At 31.8% G+C, this 15,406-nt stretch overlaps 2 protein-coding genes across 2 annotated transcripts; both read right to left on the bottom strand.

Moving 5' to 3' along the window:
• Window positions 1–7,461: 7,461 nt before the first annotated feature.
• Window positions 7,462–7,758, bottom strand: LOC124887257 (5'-methylthioadenosine/S-adenosylhomocysteine nucleosidase-like; the record flags this gene model as incomplete). Its single annotated transcript, XM_047396609.1, is given in 1 exon segment — window positions 7,462–7,758. A coding segment is annotated over 1 exon segment (46 nt), but the record flags the coding sequence as incomplete, so codon positions are not given.
• On the bottom strand, window positions 7,468–13,253 carry LOC107840888 (20 kDa chaperonin, chloroplastic). The gene is made up of 6 exons (XM_016684828.2): window positions 13,034–13,253; window positions 10,740–10,921; window positions 9,762–9,941; window positions 9,523–9,678; window positions 9,083–9,160; window positions 7,468–7,758 (listed from the first exon to the last, which is right to left on the bottom strand). Exons 2-6 carry the CDS (start codon window positions 10,908–10,910, stop codon window positions 7,585–7,587), a joined length of 759 nt encoding a protein of 252 aa, XP_016540314.1. The 5' UTR covers window positions 10,911–10,921; window positions 13,034–13,253; the 3' UTR covers window positions 7,468–7,584.
• Between the last annotated feature and the right edge of the window lie 2,153 nt (window positions 13,254–15,406).

Here is a 15,406-nt window from a genome sequence, read left to right as displayed (position 1 = left end):
TATATATATATATATATATATATATATATATTATATGTTGCAACAGAAATATTATCTTATGTAACAGGTTATCTATTTGTTGCAACGGATTATATATCTGTTGTAACAGATGATTTATCTGATGCAACAAATATATTATATGTTGTCCAACTCGGTGTAAAAAAAATGGTTCCTGGAAAGAACTAATTATTATTAATAATAAAGCTGAAAAGTCATGACTTATCATAATATTAATTAATTTAATTAAGTCATAACTTTTTACAGTAATCAAGAATGTCATTAATAAATGGAGGTGAACAGTTGCGATTTTTTGCCTAACTCATTCAAGTTCAATCCTCTATAAATAGGTCCCTTCTTACTCAATCTTTCGTTCTACTACACACTGTTTATTTCTCGCTCTTGTTACACCTTCAACTACTTTCTCTTCAAAGACTTGATAGTTTTTTCCTGTCTCTGGTAAGTTTTTTTCTTGATTTTTGTGTAAATATACGTTGTATTACATTACATTCGAATTCTTTCTTTTCTTTACTTTTTTGTTTACGTGTGTGTTTTGTCAACTTATGTGTTTTTTAGATATGGCTGATCCTGTGTGGGATGTCACTATTTTACGTGAAGCCATAAGGGAACTGCAAAAGGAGGTTCATGACCTGCATTGGGAGTTGGCCGCCGTCAGAGTAAGGATGTTGCGGGAGATCTGCAGGCTCCGGAGGGCGCTGCTGCTGCCCTTTGAAGATTGGCCGGCTAGTCATACAAATAATAATGATGTTAATAATGATGATAATAATAATTAAGCTTTTTTTTCTATTATCTATGTATTTTTTTTATCTTTTTATAAAAAAATTATGTTTTGATGCACGATTTTTTATTTCTTATTTAATTTTTGTGTTGTCTATTTCTATTTCTTAATGAATGATATGTCTATAATTAAGGAATAATTTGACTCCAGTATCAATAGCAAGAACGTATGAGTTATCTGTTAGTTTAGTTTTTGTGTGTGACAGGAGCTGTATCTGAATTTTGTTGTTCGAAACATATTAGTAATCTGATTAAACAAATTATTTATCTGTTGAAACAGATTACTAATTTGGTGCAACAGAATACCCATCTATTCGATTCATATTACGGGCACCTAAAACCCTTAAACATGAATCCATCCAATATTATTCTACTGTTACAACAGAACATTTGTCTGTTGCCGCAGATAATGGATCTGTTTAAGCAGATTGTTCTTGTATTGCATTCATGTTCGCGTGCAAGCTATTGTTGAAAAAACAACACACTAGAGTTACCCAGATTCAACTAAAAAGCATAATCTGACTTACCAAAGTCTCCTCTCAAGTAAATTTCAAAGTTGAAAGTGATTTACGAAATAAAATTTGACATAAAAATTTGCTCAAAGAGCAGCAGTTGGGGTAAAAACAACAACAACAATGGCCAACAAGAAGAATATGAAGATGATAATGAAGTATAAGATGATGATAATGAATCAGAATATGATGAATAAAGCAACAACGACAATGAACAACAAATATCACGAAGAGAGAGAAAATAATAACGGATGAGGAGAGGGAAAAAGGCGTCTTTTTTCTCTTCGTTCCCCGTTATATATTAACTAACATTTGGATCAAAGTGTAAATTTAAAAACTTGTGGGTTATTTTCAAACTTTCCCAACTTTCTTAATCCATTAAAGTAATTGTCACCTCCACCTAACAATTAAGACTTGTGCCACCTACACCTCATTTTAAAACTCTCCTAGATTGTTGTTAACTAGGTTGAATAAACTTCTTTGAAAAAAGATTTCAAAAATACAATGCTAAATTTATATTGTGTCTACATAGCGATTAAATTTTTTTATCATAAAATCAAACACTAAGTTTCATCACAATAATATATTTGCCGATCTAATTAAATTATACTTTTTAATCATTTGATTTGATTTGATTTGATACAATCTTACCGAGTCTTACAAGTAAATTTGAAATATAATTTAAATAGATCAGTGATTATAATATAATTATTTTTAATTAACTAATTATAGCCGATTCAAACAAAATTTTATTACGTTTAAACTTATGTTTTTATCTTGATAAGATATTTTGATAATTGTTATGACTCTCAAATATTATTTATTGGAATAATACTTTTATGGTCTATTATTAAATTGAATTAACTAATAATTACTGCAAATGTAATTATTGTTAGTTGAACAAGGATTAACAGCTAAACATAATAATTATAAAAGTGTATCTATATAATAACTTATATCTAAATAAACGGATAACTAAATTTAATTGCTTTTCATCAACTAATTATATTAATTTTAAACAAATTAATTTCACTAAGTGTTACGTTATGTTTGTTCGATAATTATACCTTTATTGCAATGGCGTCGATAGAAGTTCAGTATTTTGAAATGAAATCTATGTAAGAAATTATAGTCAATTTTTGGATGAAAGAAAATCTCTTTATAAAGAGAAAAATGAATAAAATAAATTTCATTTTTTTGACTTAATTATCGATTAGAAGATTTAACTTGTACGAATTATTACTGATTTGATACTAATAATGAGCTATTTCAGTATCTTAAGCATACATATATATATCCACGATTAAAATTAATTGATAGCCTTGTCTCACATATAGACTATTTGAAGTTTCATTAGAGTTGTCGACGATTGGATCCAATTTTATAGCTTGTAAATTTTAAATGTAATTTTTAAAAATAAGAAATTATATTAACTTGTATAAACTAATTATATCAAATCTAAACTAAATTTTAATAAGTCTCACACAAGCTTATCCTAATTAAGTGCTATGAGAATTAGTATTTATTATGTGTCTCAAATCAATTTCATAAAACCGCTATTATAGCTATTATATGTCCTTTACTTTGTTATTTTTCTAATAGTACACAAAAATTATGGTCAAATAATTTTTGTGTTCTAAATTTTAAAGATAAAATATTTTTATGTCACAAACATATTAATTTTTAAAGTTAAATGACATTTATGTTTGAGATTTTTTTTTATGTGATAGAATCAATGTTATATAATAACAGATAAATTTTACCTATCATTGATTTCAGTTATTCAATTTTTCAATTCTTTATAATTTTTATCTACAACATGCCTAGTGTAAGTGAAAAAATTATTTTTCACACGATAAAAGCTAATTTAGCAATAGTAACCTCAGCTTGTAGCCATAATAAATTATTTCAAACAAAATATTATAATTAATCAATGTTTCTACTTCGGGTTATTAAGAAATATGAAAACAATTAAATGTGGACATAGTTAATTTTTATTTAGAGTACTAAAAAATTATGACAATGGTTAGCTTAATATCTATAATGAGTGATTATTTTAGGTTGATGTTTACTAGGGTCAACAATTATGAACTCTATGATTTTTATAATGTGCTAAGATCTATCATGTCTAAAGAATTTTGAATTTAGACAATCGTTATAGAAATATTTCTTAATTATATTTTTAAACTATTTAAATATGTTTTTTGATTTTTTTAAATATAAAAATAAAATTACGCAGTTAAAGTTCATATTAATAACAAATATAATTAATGACTTACCAGTTAATAATTATATTTTTAATTCACCAATTAACAAATATAATAATTAAAGTACGTAGGATCGCAAGACCATAACATTAATGTGTGACTTTCTTGAATTGATGTTTAACCAATATCGACTTTTTTTGAACTATATGATTTTTATTTTGTGTTGATATCTATCATGTCTAAAGTAATTTGAGCTTTGACTATCACTGTTGAAATATTTTTAAACTATATATTTTTTTAAAAAAAAAAACTATTCAAATATGTAGTTTAAATTTCTATAAACATAAAAATTAATATAGTTCCTTAATTAGAATTCATGTATATTAATAAAAATATAAATAATGGTTCCTACGTTATCAAATCGGCGTAACATAGTGACGCAAAACTACAATATCAATGTGTGACTCTCTTAGGTTATTGTTAATTAAAGTCGACACTTATAACTATATGATTTTTATAACTTGTCAATCTCTATCACGTCTAAAGTGTAGTTTTTATTGTTTTTATTAAAATATTTTTATATTATATTAAAAATTATTTAACTATGCAAACTTTTAGTTTTAAAACTAGTAAATAATTTTTATTCTTTTCTTTATGTATTTTTCTTATCATTTATATATAATTTAAGTGTAAGATTGACATAGGGTAATTTTTTTTATAAACTAAGAAAATTTTGATGCGAAATTTTCAAAAGTTATGTTGACTTCTTTCCGTTGTACTTCTAAAAATAGATAGAAAAGTTTTGAAATGAAAAAAAAATTATTTGAATTATCATGAGAAAAATTATAGCATAATTAAAACTGTACAATAGAATTCATAAAAAATAATTAACTTTTTGTGTTGGAAATTTTGATAATTGCTTATTTTATTTAATACTAAACTATGAATCAGATTTCAACAAAAATAAAAATCTAAAAGTTATTCAAAATATTGATAGGTTTTAATATATATATATATATATACACACACACACCTCTTATTTATCTATATAAAATAAAGATATATAAAATTTATTAAATATAAAAAAATAAAAATTATTTATATGATAAAACGCATAATTAAGTAGATATGATACATAAATATATAATGTTAAATTAAAAATTTCAGATAATACTACTTTGGTCACACTAATTTTGGATATATAATAATATAATTAATTAATTTTATATTTTTATTTTTATCCTACACTATTCTTATGAAAATTATGTTATTTTGTCAATTCTCCTGTATTGAGATAGTTTTCAATGTATTGGAAAAGAGTAATAAAATAAGGATTTTAAATTTAAGATGAAAGGGGCAAAAATGTTCAAAAAAAATTACTTTATAGTGTGAATAGGATTTATCACTATTATGGCCAAATTATGGCCAAATTTTATGGACAAAAGGATTTATCCTTTTTGATTTTATTTCTAAATAAATGTGTGTTTAACCCTTCAAAAATAATCCGATCAAATAAATGTAATCAATGTCAACTTGAAAAGAGGTAGAATTTTTAATCAGGGATAAGTTGGTAAAATTATATTCCTTCCGTCCAATAATATTTATCTATTATTGACTTGACACACATGTTAAGAAACAATAAATAATGTGGGTAATTTTATTGTATCATAATTTGAATATAATAAATTTGATGTTTTGAAAAATATATTGAGTGATTGAATAGTATTTAATAACAGGGATAAAATTGATAGAAAAAAGTAAATTATTTATTTGAAACAAGTATTGTTGAACAATTATTTTAGTATAGTGAACAAATATTACTGGACGGAGTGAATATTTTATTTTCTAGAAATTTACAATTTATTAAAAGGTATGATTAATTCAAAATATACACTTATTTAAGAACAGAGAAAGTGAAATTATTTGATTAATGGAGATTCAATGTGAAAACAAGAATTGATTATACTCCCAACACAAAAGCATAAAAACACATGAAGAAAAAGTTGGCAAAATTATGAATATGGGGTTTACTTAAAAAAAAAGAAAAAAAAAAATGGATGATCTGATGAATAATGTAAAAAAAAAAAGTGAAAAAGATTTATTAAAAATCCGACGTAAATTAGATACAATTAAATAAAAAATAAAAAAATGATATAAGATTTAGAAAAAACACTTCAAAAAGCAAGACGATAGTTGGGTAATCTGATTTCTAGGCGGGAACCTTAAAACTTTTGAGAGTCGATATATATACCGTGACCGTTAAATCCTGATTTCGCCACTGAAATAATCTTTCATTGTAACATTAATATGCCAACAATTAATTACAAACTTGTTTAAATTATTTCAAAGTTGATAAGACTAAATGGATTATCCAACTAAATTAATCACACAATTAATTCTTGCCCAAAAAACAGCCAAAGTTGCTCTAACTGTTTACATATAATTTCTCAACTGTCTAATTTCTAGATGTGACAAATTCAATTGTATTAATCAACTTGTTTTTCAACCAAAAAAAAAAAAAAATCAACTTGTTTTGGTACAATAATGTTTGTTTTGATTGTTACGTATATTTTATTTTATTGTATCGTATTGTTAAATTCGATGTTATATCGTTATAAAGAGTTTCATTTAATGTATAGATCGATTTGATCTGAGCATTGTTACATAACTTTTATCCTTTTTCAACGATAATATACCTAGTGTATTTTTATACGGTGGGGTCTGCGGAAGATAGAGTGCAGGCAGTTCGTACCACTACCTGAAGACAGAATATAGTCCAGATCAGGTTGTTTCCGACAGACTCTCGGCTCAGGACAAAATATAATCGAGAAAAAGATATAAAAGGAGTACAAAGACAATAAAGAGTGACACAATAACTACCTAAAACAACATATATCAACAAGACTCGAAGAACAAAAAATACTTCAGTCGGAGGTCGGAAACGACCTCTCTACCTCACCTCTGAGGTAGCGATGTGGACTACATACACTCTGCCTATCCCAGAACCCACTTTGTGAAAATATACTGGGTTTGTCGTCGTACTCCAAGAACAAAAAACTACGAGCATAAACGCACTACAACTACTAATTAATAACGACAGCACTCCTACCTGCTGGCATAAACGCACTCGACATCTTAACCATCTATCATAACTCGTGCTCGTCATACCTTCTTATCTAAAGTCATGTCTATTTTATACCGATTCCAATAAATCTCTTATGCCCCTAAGAGACGAATATCTTGTTTCAGATAAGCCAACAATAGTTGTTGTCCGGAAGATACTCAGTCGTAATTTCTCCGAATGGATGGTGATTTTAGAGAGATAGACATAATACATAAATGTGCCCTTCAACTTGACTTCAGATTGCATCTACACCTACGCCTTCCAACTTTGGATGTGCAGAACAAGCACTTCAACATATATAAAGTTGAACAAATAGACAAATGCATCCTATATGTCATCCTACGTGGCCATCTCACGTCCAACGTAGCATCCTACATGTATTGAACAAGTAGATACGTCCTATATGACATCCTACATGGCCAATTCACGTTCAACGTAGCATCCAACATGTACTACCACATAAGCCATATATATCTGCTCGCTCAGCTTTATACAAGTTTAACCATCTTTTTTTTGTGCACTTCCAAAATTTGAGGTCACAGACGCTCGACGAAGCCAAGTTAAACGGCATGTTTATGAATCATGCCAAAGAGATAACTAGTAGCTCCAAAATTGAATTGTAAAAAAAGAAAAAAAAACAACCCGTTGCACTAAAGCTCCTGCTATGCACAGGATCCAAAAAAAGACCCGACCACAAAGAGCCTATCGCATGCAGCCTTACCTTGCATTTCTGCCAGAGGCTATTTTCAAGACTTGAACCCGTGACCTACTGATCATCTAACAGCAGCTTTACCAGCAAAATTTGATTGTACTCTATAGATACTAATTATTAATCTGCAAAAAGGTTTTATTCCAAAGTGATGCAACATTCTTTTCTCATTTCTAGTCTACATTTCAAAATTCAAATACTAATATGAAAATGAAATAGTTTACATTAACATACTATCTATGGTAGAATAGCAATTACATCAGGTGCCTTTAGAGTAATGTAATCAGAGCCATCAGCTCCTTTGAAGTCATTGCCAGCATATTTGGAATACAAAACTTCATTTCCAGGGGATACTGTAAGTGATTTCCTGTTTCCTTCCGCGTCGAGAGGACCGGGTCCAACGGCTATCACCTGTTTCAATAGCGGAAAAGGTTAACGGATATCAGCGAGAGTTTTAACTTCTATGCACGGACGTTTCTGCTATCAATTGTCATGCAGTGGTTGTTTATATGCGAATCAGTACTAAAAGGATACCTATGCAGTGACTAATACAACAATCTCGGTGTAGTCCTAGAAGAGGGGTCTGGAGAGGGTAGAGTGTACGTCGACCTTACTCCTACGTCGAGGAGGTAGAGAAGTTGTTTCAGCTATCAAGTGTTGTTTGGTTCACATCGTAGCTGTATGAGAACTGCAATGCAGCGATTGTCTGTATGTGAATCAGTACTAAAAGGATAGCTATGCAATGACTAATACAACAATCTCAGTGTCGTCCCAGAAGTGGGGTCTAGAGAGGGTAGAGTGTACGTCGATCTTACTCCTACGTTGAAGAGGTAGACAAGTTGTTTCCGGAAGACCCTCGGCCCAAGTAACAAACATCATATGCTATGCAATGACTAATACAACAACAACCACCCCAGTGTAGTCCTAGAGGTCTGGAGAGGGTAGTGTGTACAGCGACCTTACTCCTACGCCGAGGAGGTAGACAAGTTGTTTCTGGAAGACCCTCGGCTTGAGTAACAAACATCAGATGCAATGCACTGACTAATACAACAATCCCAGTGTAGTCCAAGAAGCGAGGTTTGGAGAGGATAGAGTGTACGGCGACCTTACTCCTACGTCGAGGAGGTAGAGAGAAGTAGTTTCCGGAAGACCCTCGGCTAGAGTAACGAACATCAGATGCTATGCAATGACTAATACAACAACAACAATCCCAGTGTAGTCCCAAAAGAGGGGTCCGGAGAGGGTAGAGTGTACGTCGACCTTACTCCTACGTCGAGGAGGTAGACAAGAAGTTTTCGAAAGACCCTCAGCTCGAGTAACGAACATCAGATGCTATGCAATGACTAATAATGAAGAGATTGTAGTACATGAATTACTTACTTTTAAGGGCCCTCAGTGCATTGTAGCTACGCGTATAATTAGATAAAGACAATACATGCTACATTAGTTATACGTCTTATGCGGCCAACCACACACTATATTAGCTTATGTGCAATTTTATGTTGGAACTAGTTTATTTCAAACCATCAATCAAACAACCCCTCAGTGTATAAATATCTATGTTGCTAGTACGCTTCAAAATGTTGTCGTACCTGTGCCGAATCCTTAAAAAATATATTACCTTTGAAGGATCCAACACGTATCCATTGACATTTTCAAAGAACCCAAACATAGATAAATATTAACAATAATAGAAGTAATAATACTAGCTGAACAGCAGGGTGCATATTCTTACCGTGCCAATTGAAGGTTTCTCCTTTGCAGACTCGCTCAAAAACAATCCTCCAGCGGTTTTTTCCTCAGTCTCAGCCACCTGATAAAAAATGTGATGACCAAATTAGCACGACTCTGCAAAAATGAACCTTGATGCAAATGTGATATCAAGAAGAATAAGCGACGAAAATGTAGTCAGGCTTCCAAAATTGAAACTCTCATTAAGTCGCCTTGATGAATCACTTGAGCCCTGATACATTTTCGGCTATATTGCTCGAGCTCTTCAAAAATGTCAAAAGGTGTGTATCGGATCCTCCATAAAAAGTGCATTTTTGAAGGATCCGACACGGGTGCGGTCACATTTTTAGAGAGTCCAAGCAACTTAGATTATCAGCGCCATGGAGCTAGACCAGTGAATGTAGATGCCACATAAAGAAATAAATAAAAGGCATAACGACGAACCTTGATTAGAACTCTGTCATTCAACGGCTGCAGATCCTTGATATCATCTGTCTCAAGGATACCGATAATGTCATCCTCTTTCAAAATCAGGTGCTTTGATCCATTGAACTCCACTTCAGTTCCCGCAAATTTCGAGTACAGCACTTGGGTACCATTCTACACGTAATAAGATCAGTTTAGAAGAAAATGATTAACCTACTTATAAACCAAGTTGAGTATGCCGATGATTACAGAATTACCTTCACACTAATTTCCACTGTGGTCTTACCAACTGAACGACCCTCCCCAACAGCAACAACCTCACCTCCTTGTGGCTTTGACTGTGCTGATGTTGGAAGCAGGATGCCGCCTACGCTCTTGTCCTCTGCATCCTTAATCTTCACCAGAACTCTATCACCTAGAGGTTTAATTGAAGTGTACTGTACAAACAAAAGAAAGAGAACAAAGAGGCGCACAAATATGTAAGCTTCCCTACGAGAACAGCGGAAATCTTGAAATGCATTGCAACTGACATAGGTTGGATTTTAAAAACCAGTAGAAACAAAATCGAACTGATGCACTTAAATAAGAGATACGAGAGCTTTAAAGCCAATACCGACTAACTGATGAAACCTAATTCTCAATGTATTCATCTTTGGTTTTCAAATATTTTTTACGGGAGATATCTAATTTATCCCAGGGCAGCCCGGTGCACTAAACCTCTAATTATGTGGGAGGTTTGGGGAAGGTCCGGACAACAAGGGCCTATTGCACGCAGCCTTACCATGCGTTTCTGCAAGAGGCTGTTTTCACGCTTGAACAAGTGACCTCCTAGTCACATGGTAGCAACTCAAGGCGATTCTTCTTACCTTCCCAGCTAATAGATTTCGAGCAAAACAACAACAACAACCTACCGTATTTCCATAAGTGGGGTTTGAGGAGGATAGAGTGTACACAAACCTTACCCTACCTGGGGAGGTAGAGAGGTTGTTTCCGTAGATCCTCGGCTCAAAGAAAAGCATATCAAAAAAAAAAAACTAACAGAAGTGAAGAAATCATGGCAAAGCATTCCGAAAAAAGGAACATAAATTACAACAACATAGTGCGATAACTGAAGTACAAGAGACAATAGACAGTGGCAAAGAAATACTACGACTGCCAGTATGGAAGGATAAAGAATTCGAGCAAAACAATGGAATAAAACAAGAACTACAGAGGAAAGAAACCAAATTATATACCTTAGGAGATACAACAGTTGCAGCCTTGACGATGAGTCCACGGAACGACCTGCTATTCTTCTTTAAAGGAGCGAAAGACACAGCCTTAAAATTACTCGTGGACCTAAGCCCCTCAAAGGATGCAAAACCCTTGGCAGAAATGGATGACGCAGCCAGCTGAGTCGTTGCCATTCTTTTTCGAGCTAAATCAATAAACCCCACAGAAAAGATGGTCAATATCCTCAGCATCCAGAAGCAAAAAGTGTACAAGCATCGATAAAAACTCAAGAATTCTGAATTTAATCTGTAACCCCATAGCAGAAACGGTGCCCCATGAGCAAAAAGAGCATAAGTGAAGACGGGAACCACAGAATTCTGAATTAAATCAATAATTCCCACAACAACGGTAAAACAGCAGCTCCCCACAAGCAAAAATGGTACTCCCTCCATTTCTATTTGTTTGTCCTACTTTTTAGTTCGTTACAAAAAAATGTTTCTTTACTTTTTTTTTTGCAACACTTCAATTCTAGACGAAGATTAAAGGGCATTTTGATATATTCTTCGTATCTTTAGCTTAAGACCACAAGATTCAAAGGTCTTTTTTGCTTTCTTAAACTTTCGAGTCAAGTTAAAACCAGACAAACAAATTGATATGGAGGGAGCTAAAATTATGACAAGAGCAAAAAAAATTAAAGATAAAAGCAACACCCAAAAAAGCAAAAAAGAGGAACCGTTAAAGATAAGAATCAAAACATAGTAAATCTTAACAAGGTTAACATGACATTTTGATACTCTCAATGTATCTTTAGTTTAATATGACAAGATTTGGACGTCTTCCTTACTTTCTTAAACTTTGTGTCAAATCAAAACTTGACAAAGAAATTGAAACGGAAGGAGAAAAAATTGTGAAAAGAGCCACAATTAAAGATAAAAGCAGCACCCCATAAGCAAATAAGAGGAACGGTTAAAGATAAGAACCATAACATTCTGAACTAAATCAAGAACTTCACAACAAAAATGGTTAAAAACAGCACACCAGAAGCTAAACGTATTAAATTCAAAGACAAAAACTCAAGAATTTCAATCAAGTGATAATAAAGGAAGCACCTTCATTGGCGAAATTAATATGACTGATAGCAAAGGAGATGTTTCCTCTAGATAAGAACCATAAAATTCTGAACTAAATCAAGAACCCCCACAGCAAAAATGGCTACAAGAACAGCTCAACTAAAGAAAATATACAGTAAATTACTAAATTTAAAGATAAAAATTCACAACAACAGCATACCTAGTGTAATCCCACATAGTGGAGCCTGGGGAGGGTAGAGTGTACGCAAACCATACCACTACCTCAGGTGAAGTAGAGAGGCTGTTTCCGATAGACCCTCGGCTCAGGACCGACAACAGAAAGATAAAAATTCAAGAACCATAAAATTCTGAGCTAAATCAAGAACCCCACAACAAAAAAGTTACAAGAACAGCACACCAGAAGCAAGAAAATATAATAAATTTAAAGACAAAAATTCAAGAACCATAAAATACTGAACTAAATCAAGAACCCCACAACAAAAAATGCTACAAGAACAGAAAACATAAGCAAAAATACAGTAAATTTAAGTACAAAAATCTCAAGAATTTCAATCAAACGATACAATAGGGAAGCACCTTCATTGGGACATTCTGAGCTAAATCAAGAACCCCACAACAAAAAATGGTTACAATAACAGTACACCACTAGTGACAAAAATAGTCCTTTAAATTCAATAATTTCAATCAAATGCTACATTTTCTGAGCGAACTCAAGAACCCCACAACAAAAAAATGGTTACAATAACAGTACACCACTAGTATAAAAGATAGTAGTACTTTACATTCAAGAATTCAATAATTTCAAACAAATGATACATTCTGAGCTAAATCAAGAACCCCACGACAAAAATGGTTACAAGAACAGCAAACAGAAGCAAAAATATAGTAAATTATAAGTAAAAAAACTCAAGAATTCAATCAAACGATAAGAACCCCACAACAAAAATGGTTACAAGAACAGCAAACAGAAGCAAAAATATAGTAAATCTAAGTAAAAAAACTCAAAAATTTCAATCAAATGATATATTCTGAGCTAAATCAAGAACCCCACAACAAAAAATAGTTACAATAACAGTACACCACTAGTAAAAAAGATAGTAATTCAAATTCAAGAATTCAATAATTTCAATCAAATGCTACATTTTCTGAGCTAAATCAAGAACCCCACAACAAAAAATGATTACAATAACAGTACACCACTAGTAAAAAGATGAAAAAGTAAGTACCTTTATTGTGAAAATGGTGAGTTTTTCTCTACTACGGAGTGAAGAGTCAATAAGGTATGTGTTTAGACTTTTGAAAAGATAAAATGTGTAGAAATGTTAAAAGGATAACAAAACCCTAGAAGGTTCTATTAGGGAAACTTTTTTTTCTTTCTTTTATTTTTTTATTTTTAAAAAAAAATAAATCTCTCCGAAAAACGTATTTCTACGTCAAATTTGATTTATAGAAAGAAAAAAGTGCGAAAAATACTTATAGTTTAACGAAATTTATAGTTACGCATCCTGAATTTTCCGGGAGTTTATGATCCCCTAGACTATTTTTTATGATATTTAACTGATATATACTACGTGTATTTCACTCATATTGAGTGCGTAAAAAAAATATTTAATAAAAGGTAAATATATGTCAGTTAAATACTATAAAAAATAGCCAGGGGGCATAGGATCCCTGTAAAGTTCAGGGTGCGTAGCTGTAAATTTCGCTCAAGTATCAATATTTTTCGTTTGACCTAAAAACGAAATCTATTTTTAAAGAAAAAGATATTCAAATTTGGGATATTAAATTTAGATAGCCCACGTGGTTATAGTGCGTGTTACCCTTCCCCACCTTGTATGAGGTAGAAAAATTGTTTAGAAAAGCGCATAATACAAGAGCAAACGATGCTTCGATGAAAATATTAAGAAAAATACTAACAAAAATAATAAGATAACCAAAGCAAAAGAAATAACTATGGTAATAAAAATAAAAAATAATATATAATAATAAAAGTAATAATAACACTGAAAAGAGGAAAGAGAGAAATCGCTCCAACTACGTCCTAACATTCCATCCTAATCCTCGATTTTTAAGCTCTCATATCTAGGATCAAATACACTGATGTTTTTCCACTGTCAGGTCATCTAAAAAATATTTACACGTAACCGTATACGAAAAAAAGCAACATTAATAACCTATTATGACATGTTAACATATGTGGGTAGCGTAAATTCTTTACATTTAGGGGTCATTTGGTTCAAACTTCATAGTTATACAGAGATATATACTCACGTTTACGACTATCAAGTCACCTAAGAGATATTTGCATGTAACTGTCGACAAAAAAGCAACAGTCGTAACCTCGCCTATAACATATAAACAAACGTTGATGGCGTAAATTCTTTACATTTAGGGGTCATTTGGTTCAAACTTTACAGTTATACAAGTATTATATACTCACGTTTGCCACTATCAAGTCACCTAAAAAATATTTACAAGTAACTGTCGATAAAAAGCATTTGGTTCAAACTTTATAGTTATACAGGGATTATATACTCACGTTTGCCACTATCAAGTCACCTAAAAGATATTTACAGGTAACTGTCGAAAAATATTTGGTTCAAACTTTATAGTTATACAGGGATTGTCACTATCAAATCACCTAAAAGATATTTACAGGCAACTGTCGATAAAAAAGTAACAGTAGTAACCTACTATATCATCTTAAAACGTGTAAAAAAAATTGTGTTTAGGGGCCATTTGGTTCACCATCATAGTTATACAGGGATTATAATGCAGAAATTATTTAACATTCAACATGAAAGGTTTAACATCGATCATAAGATTAAAAAAATTTAGATACACTAATCTACATATTTTTGTAGAGAAAATGATCAAAAACACCCCGAATTTTTATCCCTAATCTCAACTACATACTCAACCTTTAAAGATAACCTATTACCCCCTGAACTATTTTAAAGGGAATTATTACCCCTCGAAAACTGGCAACCAGTCATTTGGAACGTGGTGTGATGCACGCGCTGCCACGTCATTTTTTTTACTCTAAAAAAATTAATTATTTAACTTTGTTATTTTCTTTTTTCTTCCCCATTTTTCATTTTGCTCCATTTTCTTCTTCAACTAATTTCATCTTCTTGGGTCAAATATAGAATTCTTGGGAGGGGGGTGGGGGGGGAGGGTGGATTAATGAAGTTCTTGAATGTTGGGTTAATGAAGTTCTTGAATGGCGTTTTAATGAAATTCTTGAACCCAATTTCATCTCTTTTTGCTCAAGATCACCATTAATGTCGAATTCTTCCCCATTGTGGAAACTCAAAGATTTGAACTTGCCATTAATGGCGGATCTTGAGCAAAAACAGAGAAAATAAAAAAAATGGGTTGAAAATTATACGTGGGTTATGTCGGAAATTATATATGGCATAGTGAAAATTTGAAGCTTTCAGCTAGCCATTAATGGCAATCTTGAGCAAAAAGAGAGGAAATCGAAGTTGTTGAATGTCACGCCTCAAATCCTATTGGGGCGGACTGGCACCCGTAACCGAGGAGGTCCGGGAGAACCATCTTATAACCTTATACTTCCCATGCATACCTCTATAACA

Source organism: Capsicum annuum, chromosome 9 (genome assembly GCF_002878395.1).
Source record: "Capsicum annuum cultivar UCD-10X-F1 chromosome 9, UCD10Xv1.1, whole genome shotgun sequence".
Classification (NCBI taxonomy): Eukaryota; Viridiplantae; Streptophyta; class Magnoliopsida; order Solanales; family Solanaceae; genus Capsicum; species Capsicum annuum.
This window is presented reverse-complemented; position numbering and strand designations above follow the sequence as displayed.

Coding starts and splice junctions, on each gene's coding strand:
- LOC107840888 (XM_016684828.2), bottom strand. CDS start 10,910: ATGGCAACGACTCAGCTGGCTGCGTCATCCATTTCTGCCAAGGGTTTT. Junction 9,942..10,739: donor CAACTGTTGTATCTCCTAAG/GTATATAATTTG, acceptor TTGTTTGTACAG/TACACTTCAATTAAACCTCT. Junction 9,161..9,522: donor ATGACAGAGTTCTAATCAAG/GTTCGTCGTTAT, acceptor ATTTTTTATCAG/GTGGCTGAGACTGAGGAAAA.